This window comes from Stegostoma tigrinum, chromosome 5, assembly GCF_030684315.1.
Source record: "Stegostoma tigrinum isolate sSteTig4 chromosome 5, sSteTig4.hap1, whole genome shotgun sequence".
NCBI lineage: Eukaryota > Metazoa > Chordata > Chondrichthyes > Orectolobiformes > Stegostomatidae > Stegostoma > Stegostoma tigrinum.
In genome coordinates, this window is record NC_081358.1 from 102,777,410 (window position 1) to 102,794,181 (window position 16,772).

Consider the following 16,772-nt stretch of genomic DNA (forward strand, 5'->3'; position numbering starts at 1 on the left):
AGATTAGGCCTGAGAGAGTGCAGTGCAGCATGGGGGGTTGCGGGGGTGGGCAAAGGATTGGAATGTATGAGTGGAGCAGAGAAACCAAAGCAGCCAATGTTGTGGCTGCAATTTTCAATGAAGAGATCAAGTGTCGACCAAAGGGGCCAGAGAGAGAGAGAGAGGTCTAAGTGGAGGGATTGCTTGGAGATGATTGAAAAGGCCTGTGTGGCAGAGAGAGGACTCCTGTCCAAAGATGTGGGCATGGAGGTGAAGATGACAGAAGAAGAATTCAGCATCAGGTGGTGCCCAAACTTCATTGAGGTGGGGGCATAAAGGGACAAAGTTAAATCCTTTGTTGACCACAGGTCGCTCAGTATCAGAGTCGGGGGGGGGGGGGTGGGGGGGAAGATCGAATGGCATTGTGAAAACATGGTAAGAAAAGGGATTAGATGAAGCGATGGAGCCAGAGGAAGTGGAGCAGAGGAAGGATTCAGAAGGGCCTTCAGTTTTTAGAGTTTTTTAATAGCTGAAAGGAAGAGAAAATTTTCCGAATTGAAGTATTGAACAAGACAAAATTTGAAATAGAACTAGGATCAGGGCAGCTTTGAGATGGTGTGAGGTGGTGCTGATAGTGATAATGGTTGAGAGTGAACCTGTGACAACATATGGCATTGAATGTGCATATCAAGCTGCAGTAAGCAAATGAAGGTGTAGTATTGCTCACAGAAATGTGCCATTTTGGTTAGGCTTAAGCCATGTAAGATAAAACTTCAGTTGGTATCTGGGTAAGCACCTTTGTCATGGTTTCCTTTCAGAGCAGTTTTCAGAGCTAGAAAGCAGTAAGGCTAGCTATTAAAATAACACGAAATAATTCCTTATTAGAAACTGCCATTAGTGGAAGTTGGCAGGCACCCAAATCTGACAGAGCCCCATTGGACATGTATTTAAGATCCAGATGCCATTTTGGAAAGTTGGCTGGCGGTATTCACAAGACGATGAGCTGTTACAAATGTTCTCCCATGAATCGATGGAAAATTAACTTGCCAGCACTGTTTCCTTCTCTAAATCTGTAAACACTTAGACCTACAACTTTGGCTCTATATCACAGCATATATTGCATTTACACAGCACTACATCAGAGAAAGACCTATCTTGTTCTTTTTAAAAATTTGTGAAGTCACCCCTTTGGCAAAGATGGCTCTCAACTCTAGCTCAGGTTTTCAATTTATAAACTTTTCATGCATAGTGTAGGTTAGTAGTAGCATAGACTCGGCCAGCATGAATGCCAAAACACGTCTGGATTTACTAATTAAAGTTTTCCATCTTGCACTCATCAGGACTAGGGCACAAGAAACCAGACTGGAAAAATGAGACATCATCTTATATAACTTGAGAAGAGGCAGTTCATTGATTGGCAATCGTTAGCTTGGACGTTTAGCAGGAACAGTTAAGCTTCAATCTTAGTTCTACCAGGAATTCAATGCTATGGAAATTCAGCAGAAATACGGAGTCCTCATGACTCATATTTTCCCAATGAATGTCCAATGCACATACGAAATATTTTTGTCAACCTAAATCTTACCTTCACATCTGACCGACCAAGCAGCTAACCTGCACAGCTGTTGAGTGTGAAGTTACAAGCATCTCGAGAAATTGGAATTCTGTCCAGGAAAACTAAACAGCAAACTCCACAGCTGACCCTGGACAGAGCTCATTATTGAAACTATTCACAGTTGGGAGTGTCAGGATTTCATTGATTAACTAAGTTTTTGTTTTCAAGATTTATAAAACTTATCAATCTTGACTTTTTTTTGTAAATCTATAATAGTGAGTAGGGTGAGGATATTTTTTTCTATATGTTTTACTGAGATCTGTCTCTTGATTAAATTTTTCAATATAAAACCTTAATGTTTAGTTATCCTAGATAAGTAAGACTGTGCTATTTTGTGGATTTGTGGATGAAGGTGTAGAGATAGCCTTTAACAGAGTAATGTGCTCTGCCTGTCAGATGTGGAAAGTTAGGGAGAGTTTCAATGTTCCTGACGATTATGTCTGCACAATGCGTGTTTGATAGCAAATCCTATTGGATCATATGGATTGGTTGGAATGGCAGCTAAACGCTTTGAGAAATGTACAGGAACCAGGGGATGTGATGGATGGCAGTCGCAGGAAGGTAGAAAAACAGCAGATAAAGTTACCTCTAGAAAGGGTAACCTAGGAGAGGTAGGCAGGCAGTGCAGGAGTCTTCTATGGCTATTCCCATCTCAAAAAAGTATGCTGTTTGGGAAAATGAAGGGGGTTATGGGCTCTCAGGGGAATGTAGTTCTGACAGCCAGGTTTCTGGGACCAAGACTGGCTCTGCTGTAACGAGGTGTATGTCAGGTTCCAAGTGGTGATAAGGGACTCTCTAGTCAGGGGCACAGTTAGATGTTTCTGTGGCCGACAGTAGGACATTAGAATCGGATGTTGCCTTCTTGGATGCAAGGGTCAAGTATGTCTTGGACAGGGTACAGAATATTCACAAACAGGAGCAGCAGGAGGCCATTGTATACATTGATACCAATGACATAAGAAGAGAAAGGAACAAGGTTCTGAAGATAGTATACAAGAAACTAGGCAGAAGGTTAAAATGCAGGTCCTCAAGGATAGTAATCTGGATGACTTCTGGTGCCAGGTGCTAGTGAGAGTAGGAATAGGAGGATAGAGAAGATCAATGCATGGATGAGGAGCTGGTGCAGGCAGTAGGGAGTTGCACTTTTGGATCATTGGGATCTCTTCTGGTGTCACAGTGACTTGTATAAGAAGGATGATTTCCACTGAATCCAAGAGGTTCAATATCCTGGCGCGGAGTTTTGCTAGTGCTACTCAAGATGATTTAAACTACTGGGGGGACACAAAGAGATAGTGAGAAAAGAGATAAGTCCAAGGTTTGCGCAGTTGAGAAGAGGAAGAAGTAAAATGTTCAAGGCAGGCAAGAAGAAGATAGAGAAGCAGGTAAGACTGATAAATTAAACTGCATTTATTTTAATGCAAGTGGCTTGATAGGTAAAACAGATGAATTCAGTTCATGGTTGGGAACCATGAGACTGGGATATCATAGCTATTACACAAGCATGGCTCAGGGAAGGGCAGGACTGGAAACTTAATGTTCCAGGGTGTAAATGCTATAGGAAGGATAGAAAGGGGGTAAAGAGAGGAGGTGGAGGTGTGTTCTTAGTTAGGGATAACATTATGGCTGCATTTAGGGAAGATATTCCTGGGAGGATGTATAGTGAAGTTATTTGGGCGGAATGGATGAATAAGAAGGGGATGATCATCTTATTGGGATTGTACCATACACCCTTCAATAGTCAGCAGGAAATTGAGAATCAAATTTGCAGGGAGATCTCAGATATCCGCCAGAATGTTTTGGGATTTAACTTTCCAAACATTGACTGGGACTGAAATCGTGTTAAGGGCTTGGATGGGGAGGAATTTGTTAAATGTGTAAATGAAAATGTTCTTATTCAATCTGTGGATGAACTACAGGAGAAGGGGCAAAACTTGACCTTCTTTAGGGAAATAAGGCAGGGCAAGTAACTGAGGTGTGAGTGGCAGAGCACCTTAGGATAAAGCTGATTTAAAAGTGAAAGCTCTAAATTGAAGTAAGACCAATTTTGATGGTATTAGGCATCAATTTTGAAAAGCTGTTTGGGAAAGGCTATTTGTAGGTAGAGGGGCGGTTGTAAAATAAGATAACAAGAGTCCAGAAGCAGTATTTTCCTATTAATGTGAAGGGCAAGGCTAGTAGGTATAGGGAATGCTGGATGTCTAGAGAAATTAAGGCTCAGGTCAAGAAAAAAGGAGGTATATGTCAGGTCTGGACAGTTGGGAACGAATTAATCCCTTGGAGTACCTGGGCAGTAGGAGTATGATTTAAGGGGGAATCAGGAGGGCAAAAAGGGGACATGAGATAACGTTGGCAAATAGGGTTTAAGGGAATCCAAAGAAATTCTACAAATACATCAAGGGCAAAAGAGTAACTAGGGAGAGAATAGGATCGCTTAAACATCTACAACACTGTCTATGTGGGGAACTACAGGAGACAGGTGAGATTCTAGAAGAGTATTTCTGTCTTAGTGTTTCCTGTGGAGAAGGAAATGGAAGTTAGAGAACTTGGAACAATAAATTCCAATATTTTGAAAGTTGTCCGTATCACATAGGAGGAGATGCTAGAAATCCTGAAATGCATAAAGGTGGATGAATCCCTGAGACCTGGTCGGGTGTAACACCAAACTTTGTGAGAAGCAAGGAAGCCTTCCATCTGAGGAAGGGTCACTGGACCCAAAACGTTAACTCTGTTTCTCCTCCACAGATGCTGCCAGACCTGCTGAGCTTTTCTAGCAACTGTGTTTTTCTTCCTGATTTACAGCATTCGCAGTTCCTTTGGTTTTTGTTTAGTGATTGCCAGGTCCTTTGTTGAAATTTTTGTATCATCGATAGCCATGGATGAGGTGCCAGAAGACTGGAGGGTGGCTAATGTGGTGCCAATATTTAAGAAAGGTAGTAAGGAAAAGCCAGGGAACCACTGAGCGATGAACCTGATGTCAGAAGTAAGTAAGTTGTTCTGAAGGAAAGGACCTGCATACATTTGGAAAGACAAGGACTCATTAGAAATAGTCAACATGGCTTTGTGCGTAGGAAATCGTATCTCACTAACTTGATTGAGTATTTTGAAGAAGTGACAAAGAAGATTGATGAAGGCAGGGTGGTAAACTTCTTCTTATATGGACTTCAGCAAGGCATTGGACAAGGCTCGGCATGTTAGACCAGTTAGCTAGGTTCGATCACATGAAATCCGGGGAGAGTTAGCCATTTGGATACAAAATTGACTTGAAGGTAGGAAACAGAGTGCAATGGTGGAGGGCTGTTTATCGGACTGGAGGCCTGTGACCAGTGGTGTGCCACAAGGATCAGTGCTAGGTCCACTGCTTTTTGGCATTTACATAAATCATTTGGGTACGGATATCGGTGGAATGGTTAGCAAGGTTGCAGATGACACCAAAATTGGTGGTGTAGTGGACAGTGAAGAAGGCATCTCAGAGTACAACAGGACTTTGATCAGATGGACAAATGGGCCGTGAAGTGGCAGATGGAGTTTAATTTAGATAAACGTGAGGGGTTGCATTTTAGTAAGGCAAATCAATGGAGGGCTTATACACTGAATGGGGATGTCCTGGTGAATGTTGCTGAACAAAGAGACCTTGGAGTGCAAGTTCACAGGTCCTTGAAAGTGGAGTCACAGGTAGATAGGATAGTGAAGAAGGTGTTTGATATGCTTGCCTTTAATGGTCAAGATGTGGAAGCATCCTCCAAGGCAGCCTTCGAGATACAGAACACTGCAGATTCACTGAGCGGAAACTGATAGCCAAGTTTGAACACATGATGACAGCCTCAACCATGATCTTGCATTCATGTTGTGCTACATGTGACTCCATCATACTGTTCTGCAGCGATAGAATCTTCCTTGCTGTCCTGTTTTGACACCATCATCTTGATAAATTGTTATGATACCTGTAAATTAATTAGTTTGTACAGTTTTGGATTACTTATTACATTGGTTAGCTCCTCAGCATGTGACTCATACCTGAGATAACAAGGTGTGAAGCTGGATGAACACAGCAGGCCAAGCAGCGTCTTAGGAACAAGAAAGCTGACGTGTCGGGCCTAGACCCTTCATTCATTTCTGATGCAGGGTCTTGGCCCGAAACGTCAGCTTTCCTGCTCCTAAGATGCTGCTTGGCCTGCTGTGTCTATCCAGCTCCACACCTTGTTATCTCAGATTCTTCAGCATCTGCAATCCCTAGTATCGCTCTCCCATGTGACTCATACCTATCATGTTATTCCAGCCATTTGGGTTGTCTCTAGCATCACTTTATTTTTAATTTTTTGTAATTATCTGTCTCATTTCAGCTACTTAAAGGTCATTCCTTTGTTTGTTATTCAGCTGTTGACACCATACTCACAGCACCTGGCACTTTTGATCACATGCAGAGACCCATTTTTCAGCCTGTCGATACAGCATTTGTGTGATCTTTTGAACTCTCTGCCCATTGATCTCTCTGCCTATAAATTCTGTGCCTGTGAGCACCTCTCTCACTTCACCTGATGAACAGGCAATGCTCTGAAAGCTTGTGATTTCAAATAAATCTGTTGGACTATAACCTGGTGTTGCCTGATTTCTGACTTTACTGTCAGAGCATTAGGTTTCAGGAGTCGGGATGTCATGTCGCGGCCATACAGGGCATTAGTTAGGCCACTTTTGGAGTACTGCATTAAATTTTGGTCTCCCTGCTTTAGGAAAGAAGGTGTTAAACTTGAAAGCATGTAGGATAAATTTATAGAATGTAGACAAGGATGCTGCTGGGGTTGGAGGGTTGAACTATAAGGAAACGCTGAATAGACTGGGGCTATTTTCTCTGGAGTGTCGGAAGTTGAGGGGTGACCTTATAGAGGTTTATAAAATCATGGGGGGCATAGATAGGATGAATGGCCAAGGTCTCTTTTCCAGGGTAGGGGAGTCCAAAGCTAGCGAACACAGGTTTAAGAGGGGAAAAATATAAAATGGACCTAAGGGGCAACATTTTCATGCAGAGGGTGTTGCATGTATAGAATGAGCTGCCAGAGGAGGTGGTGGAGGCTGGTACAATAACAACATTTAAAAGGCATCTGGATGGGTATATGAATAGGAAGGGTTCAGAGAGAAATGGACCAAATGCTGACGAACAGGACTAGAAAAATTTAGGATATCTGGTTGGCACAGACAAATTGGACTTAATGGTTTGTTTCAGTGCTGTGCAACTCTACGACTCAATGACACCAAAACAATTTTCTAATGCGTGTTTGAGTTGTGTACTACGCAGCAATTATTGATTGAATATCATTTCAAGATTCTTTTGCTATTAATCTTTGATTAATCTTTAGTGTGAAGCTGGAGGAACACAGCAGGCCAGGCAGCATTAGAGGATTTTCTGAAGAAAGGTCTTGACCCAAAACGTCAACTTTCGTGCTCCCCGATGCTGACTGGTCTGCTGTGTTCATCCAGCTCCACACTGTGTTATCTGTACATAGAATGCCAACAGACTTTCGTTTCTTTGATTTGTTAGATAGTTGGTTAATTAACTCTGAGCACATTTTTTCTGAGTCTCAAATTGCTGTATAAAAAGTTCACTTGTCTAATGGGGAAAGCACAACGCTTTACAAAGTGGATGAAAATGTTGGACAGAGGCTGTGTCTGGTACATAGACTAAGTGGATCACTTGCTGGAATTTGTCACCATCAAGCTGTGGTTTTGAACCCCACACTGGGCAATCGATTTTTTTCTAAAGAAATATTACATGCAGAATATATTATCATCAATTTTTACCAACTCATTAACATTTATAAATTAGAACATAGAACATTACAGCACAGTACAGACCCTTCGGCCCTCGATGTTGTGCCGACCTTTCATATCGATCTCAAGCCCATCTAACCTACACTATTCCATGTACGTCCATATGCTTATCCAATGACGACTTAAATGTACCTAAAGTTGGCGAATCTACTACCGTTGCAGGCAAAGCGTTCCATTCCATTACTATTCTCTGAGTAAAGAAACTACCTCTGACATCTGTCCGATATCTTTCATCCCTCAATTTAAAGCTATGCCCCCTCGTGCTCGCCGTCACCATCCTAGGAAAAAGGCTTTCCCTATCCACCCTATCTAACCCTCTGATTATTTGCAAGTATTGCAAGTATGAAGTGGAGTTGAGAACTCACTTTGCTAGTATCAGCTCCAAAATCAAACTAGATTTGCTTCAAGATACCTTCTTATTGATTTTAATAACTTCATTGTTTGTTTTTAAATATAATTCCACTACACACACATTTTTTCCCCAACAGAGCTGCCCCTTTTATTTTATTCTTAAAGAACTAGGGAAATAATTACCTAATCCAGTCAGGTAGAAAGCTGCTGACAATGGTGTCATTGATGGCATTTGTGCATTTTCACAGAATCAACACATACGCATGCTAATACTTCTTAAAAAATTAATTTATTCCCAAAATTGTGCTTTGAAATCACAATGCTGGAAATAAAAGTCCCATTATTGATTAACTTATAGCTATGTTGTGCAGGAGAGCTCTTACATACAATCACTGATGTATTCCAAGAATTAAGGAAAACATTTTTAATCAGTGCTTCATTTGCAACGATTTCCCTCTCTGTTCTTAGTGTTGGCATTCCTCAACGAGTTATTCTTAGCTCCCTATTATTTTTCATTGACATTAACTCCAACGCATTAACATTTGAAAGGACTGCATCAGTTTTCACATGCATTTCACATTCACATGCCACACCTCAGCTCCATCAACTCAACTCCTCCATTGTCTCTAATTATCAGACACCTTGTCTGAAATTGAGGCCCATAAGAGGGCAATTCATACCTACGTAATGGTTTCACGCCATCACTGCTGGACTTCATAAGACATGGAAAAAGCATCTGCCAGCCTGGCAGATTCTTTGCTCACCTAGTGTAGCTCACCTAATGAATAAGAAGCATATTTTCTAAATGTCGAGCAATTGCAGAGTTCTGAGGTAAAGAGATAGCTGGGTGTCCTACAGTATGAATTGCAAAAGTTTAGTTTACAAGTACAATAAGCCATGATAAAAGCTAATAGAATATAATGATTTATTGCAGGGTGATTTGACTACAAACGTGGGCAGATTGTTCTTCAGCTGTTCAGGGCATCGGTGAGACTTCATCTGGAGTACAGTATTGGTCTTTTTATTTAAGAAAGAATACAACTGTGCTGCAAGTAGTTCAAAGAAGCTTTATGAAATGAAAACCTGCAATGGTTGGGTTGTCTTATAAGGAAAGGTCGAATGAACTCGACATGTATTTGCTGGGGTTTCTCATAGAATTGTTACAATGCAGAAAAAAGTCAATTTGCTACATAGTGCCTGCACTGGCTTTTCAATGATGACTATGAGTTAGTGCCATTTGCCTGTCTTCCTCCATACCTTGAACACTGAATAATTATTTGAATAGAAACAATGTCCTCTTGAATACTTCAATTTACCCTGCCTGTACCAGACAACCAGGTAGTGCATTCCGGGCCAAAAGTATCTGTTATGTGAAAAAGGTTTTTCTCACATATTTCCATTTTTTACAAATCACTTTAAATCTGTGCCCTCTCATTCTTGGTGCTTTTATGAGCCAGAACAGTTTCTCCCTGTTTAATCTAACCAGCATCCTCACGATTTTGGAAACATCGATTGGATTTCCGCTTAGTTTCTTCTTTTCAAGGAGAACACCTCTCCGATCCAACTGAAGCTCCTCATTCCTGAAACTAGCTGTGTAAATCTCTTCAGCATTCTTTCAAATGTCATTACAACCTTCCTATTGTGTTGCACCCACGCTCTACACAATAATCCTACTGCGTTCTAAGAAGTCTCGCTCTGTCCTTATTAATAAAGCCCACAATACTATCTGCCTTATTAACTCCAGCTATCTTGCCACCTACAATGATCTATACACAAATACACCTAGGTCCCTCTGCTCCAGCACCGTCTTCAAAAATTGTACCCCATACTTTATATTGTCTCTTCATATTCTTTGTACCAAAATGCCAATTCTCACACTTCTCAAAATTAAACCTCGTCTAGAAACAGAGGAAAAGGAGTATGTCTATAAAACCTGCTTCACAATTTATTACGAGCATGGTTAATTGAGCACTTCTATGCCTTTTATCCTCTCTGTTCCTAAAAAGATTTATGGCAATGGTAATCAGAAATCTATTGATTTCTACTTTAGACTTAACATCCACAGTCCTCTAAGGTAAGATATCGTTAAATATATTGTCAATTTGGTCCTAAATTACATTTGCCTTATTTTTAAATTGCGTCTCCCTGATTCTCACCTCACTTAACTGGGGCAATATCTTACCTGCATCTACCCTGTCTACTTCTTTATGTACTTTATTGGTTTTAATAAAATCATCATGTCTGGGAACAAGTCTGGTGAATCTTCACTGCACTTCCTTTATGGTAAGAAGATCTTTCCTAGAGTAAGGAGACTAAAATTGAAGACAGTTCTCCAGGTATGGTCTATACAAACTTCTATACAAGTGAAACAAGACTTCACTACCCATGTAATAATCCTCTTGTAGTAAACACGAAGGTTCATACGGTTTCCTAACAGCTTGCTGTACCTACATGTTAGCCTTCTGTGACATATTGGCAAGGACACTAAGGTTCCTTTGCACGTTTATACTTTCCAACATCTTACCATTTACTTTGCATCTGTTCTTCCTAGAATCATAGAATGAACTTGGCCCATCAAGTCTGCTCCAACCCTGCAAAGAGCATCCCACCCAGACCCACCATACCCATGTCCATAACCCCAAATTTACAATGGCACTCCACCTAACCTGCACATTCCTGGACACTACAGGGCAATTTAGGATGTTCAATCCTCTTAACCTGTACATCCTTGGATTGTGGGAGGAACCAGAGCACCCAATGGAAACTCACAGAGACACAGGGAGAACATGCAAACTCCACTCGGGCAGTCACCCAAGGCTGGAATTGAATCCAGATCCCTGGTACTGTGAGGCAGCAGTGCTAACTAACATGCCACCATGCAACTTTTTCTTGTAAATCATGAACTTTTTTTAAAGGTCCAGATTTCACTCAGCCTGCCTCTGCAGCCAGCAACTTATATTTGTTTCATGTATGCCTAGCCTAACGTCCAGAAAATCTGGCCATTCTGGAATTAAGACTCCATCTCTGAGTCACTTATCCTGATTGTGAATGCAAATCTAGGAAATGTTCTGATACTAGATTCCTGATATGAGAGCAAAAATTCAGTCCCAAACTGAAGTCAGTGATGTCATGTTGACTATTAGAAAAATGCTTTTTTATTGTGTTCATCATATGCTCATCACTAACGGTCAGCATCTGTTAAAGTTACACAATACTGAAAGAGTTGTTCTATATTCTAAGAATTTTTTGGTTAATTTCAGAATTCCAACATCTGCAAGTTTTCTGAATCTTTTTTTTTGCACTTTATTACTTTCTAAATAACATTCAAGTAGAAATTATTGCACAAAATCATGTTGCTTTGATGATTTATTCAATGTGGTTGTCACACTGATACTTCATTCACAGCCTACATCACAGAAGAAAATCAGTTTAACATGCTCCCACCTCTGACTTAATGACATTCTAATATACCCTGGCCAGTTTTCAGGAGATATGTGGCTCTGAAAATAGCTCTGAGTCACGATCAAGAGCAAATAAATTAAAAATTTCCTTACCCTTCACACAAATCTTGTTTTTAACCTGTAATCAAAGAGGATTTGTATTTCACGATAACATCAGGCAGAAACTGTACTTTTAAAAAAACATCAGAAAGACAAACTCTATTGTCAGGCATCCACATCTTTGGGCTCCCTGAGTTTCACCAGTTTGGGTTTTCTGTCCCCCAACTGCTCCCCTCAACCTGTTCACATGAGGTGGTATTATAGAAAATTGGTAAGCCCTTTCCTCCACCCTCATGACTGAGTATATGGATATAAATGTATGGGTATCCTTGAGTGCTTCTGTGGCACTGTTCCTTGATTTAGCCATCTTGTTGTTTCTAATCAACTCAAACAAAAGCACAGATCAGGGAAAGCAACTTGAATGACTGGATCAGGGTAGATGGGAGAGTGGGAACGATATGTGTAGACTGGGAAAAAGTAGTTACAAAATAGAGACATGAAGTAACAGAAGGAAATTTATTGCCAATTGCCCTTTTTTTCCTGGAGAATTCCTGTTTGGTTATTTTCTGCCAGTCTGACTTGAACAGGGTACACTGATTCCAATATTCTTGCCATTATTTTGCAAAACCAGAAACAGTGGCTTTAGAGCCTTATTGTTCCAACCAGCTGAAGTCCTGGTTAAAAACGATAGAAGGATTTACAGTTCCTCAATTTGCTGCTCTGTGGTTTGCTCTTCTGCTTGCACAGCCTCCTGCACATAGACAATGAACTCGGATGTTTCTTCGCCCTGAGTGTAAACAGTCACTGTCTCAATCCCTTCCACATCATCAGAAGAGACTACAACTTGCTCTACCAGATGATGACCCTCTCCGAGCTCCACTGAAGCTTGCTCCAAGGCCTGCTGGATCATCATTGCATGACTGCCTGCTGCTTCATCCTCAGCCTGAGGGTAAGAAACCAACCAAAAAGGAAAGAATTAGAGAAATTTCCCTACTGAATTTCCAACTTCAGAGATATCTTACCACAGAATGCTATACTGTTTAATGTCCCCCCCGACTCTTCCAATTTTGTTTCTTCCTCTCCAAAACATGCTGGCTTTTTACGTAAAACTTCAATGACAATAAATGAATGTTCTTCCTGAGTGAGCCAAGGTTGTGAAAGGTAAATTGTCAATCATAGTTGTTACCGCAAGACTACACATGGAACTGCCATGGGTAACTGACTGCGAAGATTGTGTGCAATGAGTGAAACATAACTTCTTGAGGAAGCTCTTAACTCAGGCATGTGCAATGCATGATGGGCCCCACTAAAATTCAAGAATAATGGTATTGTTACCTCACCTTCCTCCTGACAGTGGCAGATTGCTTGCTTATTTGCAATAATATATTAGATAGTCAGGGGATTGCATTAAGTTAATCAGCAATCTCCCTTCCTGCAACTTGACCTTATGCTTTTCCTGGAGATTCCCCAGAAACATCAAAATAAAATTACTTTGCTTTAAGGTTTCCTCAAGTCCTTCAATTTGTGACAGCATATAGTAATATCACTATTTCCAGCCAGATGGACTTGGCTGAGTAATTCCATCATTAATTTAGCCTTGAAATTGCTATAAAGGACTGGGATAGACTGTACCCATATTATTTGTATAATCCTCCACTCAGTGAATATTGCTGGGCAAATAGTTGTCATTTTATCAGAAGCATTTGAGGCAGTTTCAGATATGGGGCTATTTGCTGTGCTGCTTTTTAAATAGATTTTATACGCTGAGTTAATAGACTGTTTGAGGAAGTTTTATCCAGTTTCCAAACCATTCGCTGACACAATGCAAATAATTCAATTCAAATCAAATAAATCTCAGTTTTCTCTCCTTGCACAACCTGAGGGCAAGGTAGAAATCCAGGAGGAGAAGAGGGATATATTGTGACTCTCCAGTGACCGATATGTTAATGACCACTGACAATGTGTATGTACCTGACTCAGTAGGTCTCATTCTAGGTAACTACAGATGTCTGTGTGTGACGTGTCATAATTGCTGATGACTATACAATGGTTAGTATTATTCCTGCCTGTTCAATGACTTAAATTGTCCGTGTCCAAATTCCAAGACCAGGACAATATCCGGGCTAATAGATGCTAATAATTTTCAAGTTCTGAGTTCTGAGCAAGGGTCACTTGACTCAAAATGTTAACTCTGATTCCTCACTACAGATGCTGCCAGGCCTGCTGAGCTTTTCCAGCAACTTTGGTTTCTGTTGCAAAGAATGTTCAAGCCACGCAAGTGACAGGTAATGACAATCTCCAACAAAAGAGAATCAAACCATTTCCATTTGACATTCGATGGCATTACCAATGCTCTGGAGCTTACCTTTGGCCTGAAATTGAACTGGACCAATCATGTAAGTATTGTGGCTAAAAGGGCAGATCAGTGGCTGGGAATTCTGAGGTTAGTAACTCACTTCCCAACTCCCTAATGTCTGTTCCCTAGCTACAAGGCAGAAGTTGAATAGTCTCTTTGTTGGCACCCCATTCGCCAAAGTAAATATTTGCTCCCTCTACTATGATTCATGGTAGCTGCAGTATGCACCATATGTTAGATGAACTGCAGCAATTCACCAAGGCTCCTTTAAATGGAACCCCCAAACCTAAGCCCTCTAACCACCTGGAAGGCAAAATGCAGTACATGCATGAGGAAACCAACAACTGCAAGTTCCTCTTTAAGCCACACAGCATCCTGATTTGGAACGATATTACAAATCCATCAGTGTCACTGGGTAAAATCCTGGGACTCCCTTCCGAATAGCAAATCTTCACCAAATGGACTGTAATGGTTCTAGGTAGCACACTACCACATTCCAAGAGCAATTAGCAGTCGGCAATAAATGTTGATACATTCAAAATAAACACATCTCATAAAAGCTTTAAAAAAATGCAGAATTTTAACTTAGCAAGCCTGCTTCTTCCTACATACCATTAACCAGCTGTCATGATTCAATCTACTGTGTGGTATAAGCAGACCACAACTAGCCTGGTCCGGCTACATCATACTATCTTCCAACTATCAAGATCCATGGAGTCAAAGATGTGTTTGTACCCACCCCAAAAATGCAGTATCCCCACTGATTGTGGAAATCTCTTGCTTGAGACTGTTCAAGTTGGAAAAGACACAGCTGCAGAGGTGCTAATCATTTTTAGTAACTCCACAATTGTAGATCAAGTACAAATAATATGTGTCCAAACACCTGAGTGTCCCAACTACCTGCTGCTTCAAACACCACCTGCACTGTGTGTGGCAAATTGTGTGGATTCAGTTTTGAACAACTTGGCCACCAAAGGACTAAAAATTTCAGAGTGGGGGGAAAAAGGACAGAGACACTGCCCAAGGAAACAATGCTGCTCCTTTCTTGTTGTTCATCACAGTTTCAGGGTAAAGATACATAAGCTGTTTCCTACTATGATTTAGGCTGGTAACTGTGAAGAACAGCAAGGGAACTGGAGTGCAAGAAAAGTGAAATGACTTCAGAGGACTTCATAATCAGTTGTCCACAAGTGAAAGTACACATTGAGAAGGGGTGCTGTGAACAGCAATTTCTCACCTGGTTACTATGATTCAGTTTCAATTGTCAAAGCCATTCTAGCCTGTCAGTTTTAATCAAGCAACAGATCTTGTCATGCACTCGTTATTGGTGATCCCAGAAAATCCTCAATGTTTAGATGAATTCCATGATGATTGGCTTCTAAAGCTAACAATTTATTTGTTAAGAAGCGATAGGGAGGCACAGCATTCCAATATAACCAAGACTGATGAAAATACAGTCAATTGTCTTTCTCTCTGTTGACCAGTTCAATCAAATTCTGGCTCTAGAGGTTATAAGTCAACAGTGCAAAGCTACAATACTAACCAATGGACAATTAGAATCATTGTTGTGAATGGAAATACAGTAGAAGGAGTCTTCTGAACTTGATTCCACCTTAGACTTTATAATGTTTAAAGGGAATGGAAACTTACTTGTTCTACAACTGTTAATGTGCCAGGTGCCATGGTAACCACAGAAGCAACAGCACCATCATGGTGTTCTGGAGCTAAACCGATAATTTGCTGAAGAATATTCACTGCTGTTGAATCCATCCTATCTCCTGGGAATAAAACATACAAAATTAGCAATATGTTTTTCCCAATTTTCCCTTTAACTTCAGGCATTTTGAATCTATTTCGCAATTCCACAGGTTTCAACAGTATTTAAGTACTATTTTAAACGTCAGTAGCTAAACACTGAATACATCTTGGCCATAAAATCACAGCTAAACCAGACTCTGTCATCATCCATCATCCACACATATGCTTTGACATAAGTGCGTATTTACATTGGATAATGATCAAGAGCTGGTTCTGATTTTGTTCTCTAGTTCGAGGGAGGTTGGGCCAATAATAGCAGCACAGTTGCACCATACAATTGAAATATGCAAGTCAGCTTGGGAACCTTAGTATAGGATACCTCTGTTTACTGAGACACCAGGAGGCTGAATCAATATTTGCTAATTATCAAGTATGATACCTGGGAGAATTTCATTTTCAGAAATAGCACATTACATACGGAGTAGTATGATATAAGGTTATACTGTACCAAAACATTAAGCTTGCAAATGTTGTATGTTTGCAGCATTTTATGCTTTCAAGTAAAGTGGGGAATTTTCTGTTGTCTTGCACACACTAAATGAATACTACTTTATCGTTCAGGAGCATAACCTCAGACAGTGTATTTAAATACTCAATTCACACTGTCACCTACAAGTATACCTTGACAGATATGAATGCAAAATATTGTCATTGCAATTTACAATGGTATGTGTTGATAGACAATTCTGAACAGGGATTCATAATTTGCTGAATATGCATGTGCTGCCAGGACAAAGTTGTTAAAAAGAAAGAAATCTAATTTTAAAAGAGTTCCAGATATAATAATGTTCTTTATTACCCCGTTAAGTTATTAGCATTATATAGTATCCTTGTACCCAAGTTGGGTTCAAATTGAAGCAAAGTAAGCTATTTCACAACAACTCACCAATTTACTTTTCTGATACGAAGAGGGAATTAAAGCCATTACAAGAAGTACCCACAACTGGTACTCCCTCACTTACCATTCTCTGAGTTGTACCGTAGGTCCTGAAGAGCTGCAACAGCTGCCTGAGTGCCCTGAGCATCCTCTTCGCTCTCTGTTATGTGAAAGTACTGTGTTTGAGTCTGCTCTGGAGAAGCTTCAAGAACCTGAATACAAACAGAAATACACCCTCAATCATTTAGTGTACTTTACATTTATTGTTCTTTTGTCCAATGAAAGCAAAACTGAATTTCTTGTGGTTAGTAGGGCAGGCAACATTGTTTTGTTTTGTGCATCTGCGATATAGGGGCTGCTCGCAAGGGCAGCACTTTCTCAAGCCCATTTCCTTTTGAGAAGGATCAGCTGCCTCCTTGAACCACTGCAGTCCATATGCTGTGAGTATATCCA

The 16,772-nt window shown here is 40.5% G+C and overlaps 1 protein-coding gene across 4 annotated transcripts in view; it reads right to left on the minus strand.

Annotated features, from left to right (window-relative positions):
* Positions 1-10,973: 10,973 nt before the first annotated feature.
* Positions 10,974-16,772, minus strand: part of LOC125451740 (zinc finger protein ZFAT-like) — a 109,616-nt gene continuing 103,817 nt past the window's right edge. For all 4 annotated transcript variants that reach the window (XM_059646182.1, XM_059646179.1, XM_059646180.1 and 1 more), the window contains 3 exons: positions 16,405-16,531; positions 15,275-15,402; positions 10,974-12,211 (listed from right to left, as the gene is read on the minus strand). In XM_059646182.1, the coding sequence (XP_059502165.1) occupies positions 11,966-12,211; positions 15,275-15,402; positions 16,405-16,531 (501 nt within the window). In that variant the 3' untranslated portion in view covers positions 10,974-11,965. The remainder of the gene's footprint in view (positions 12,212-15,274; positions 15,403-16,404; positions 16,532-16,772) is intronic.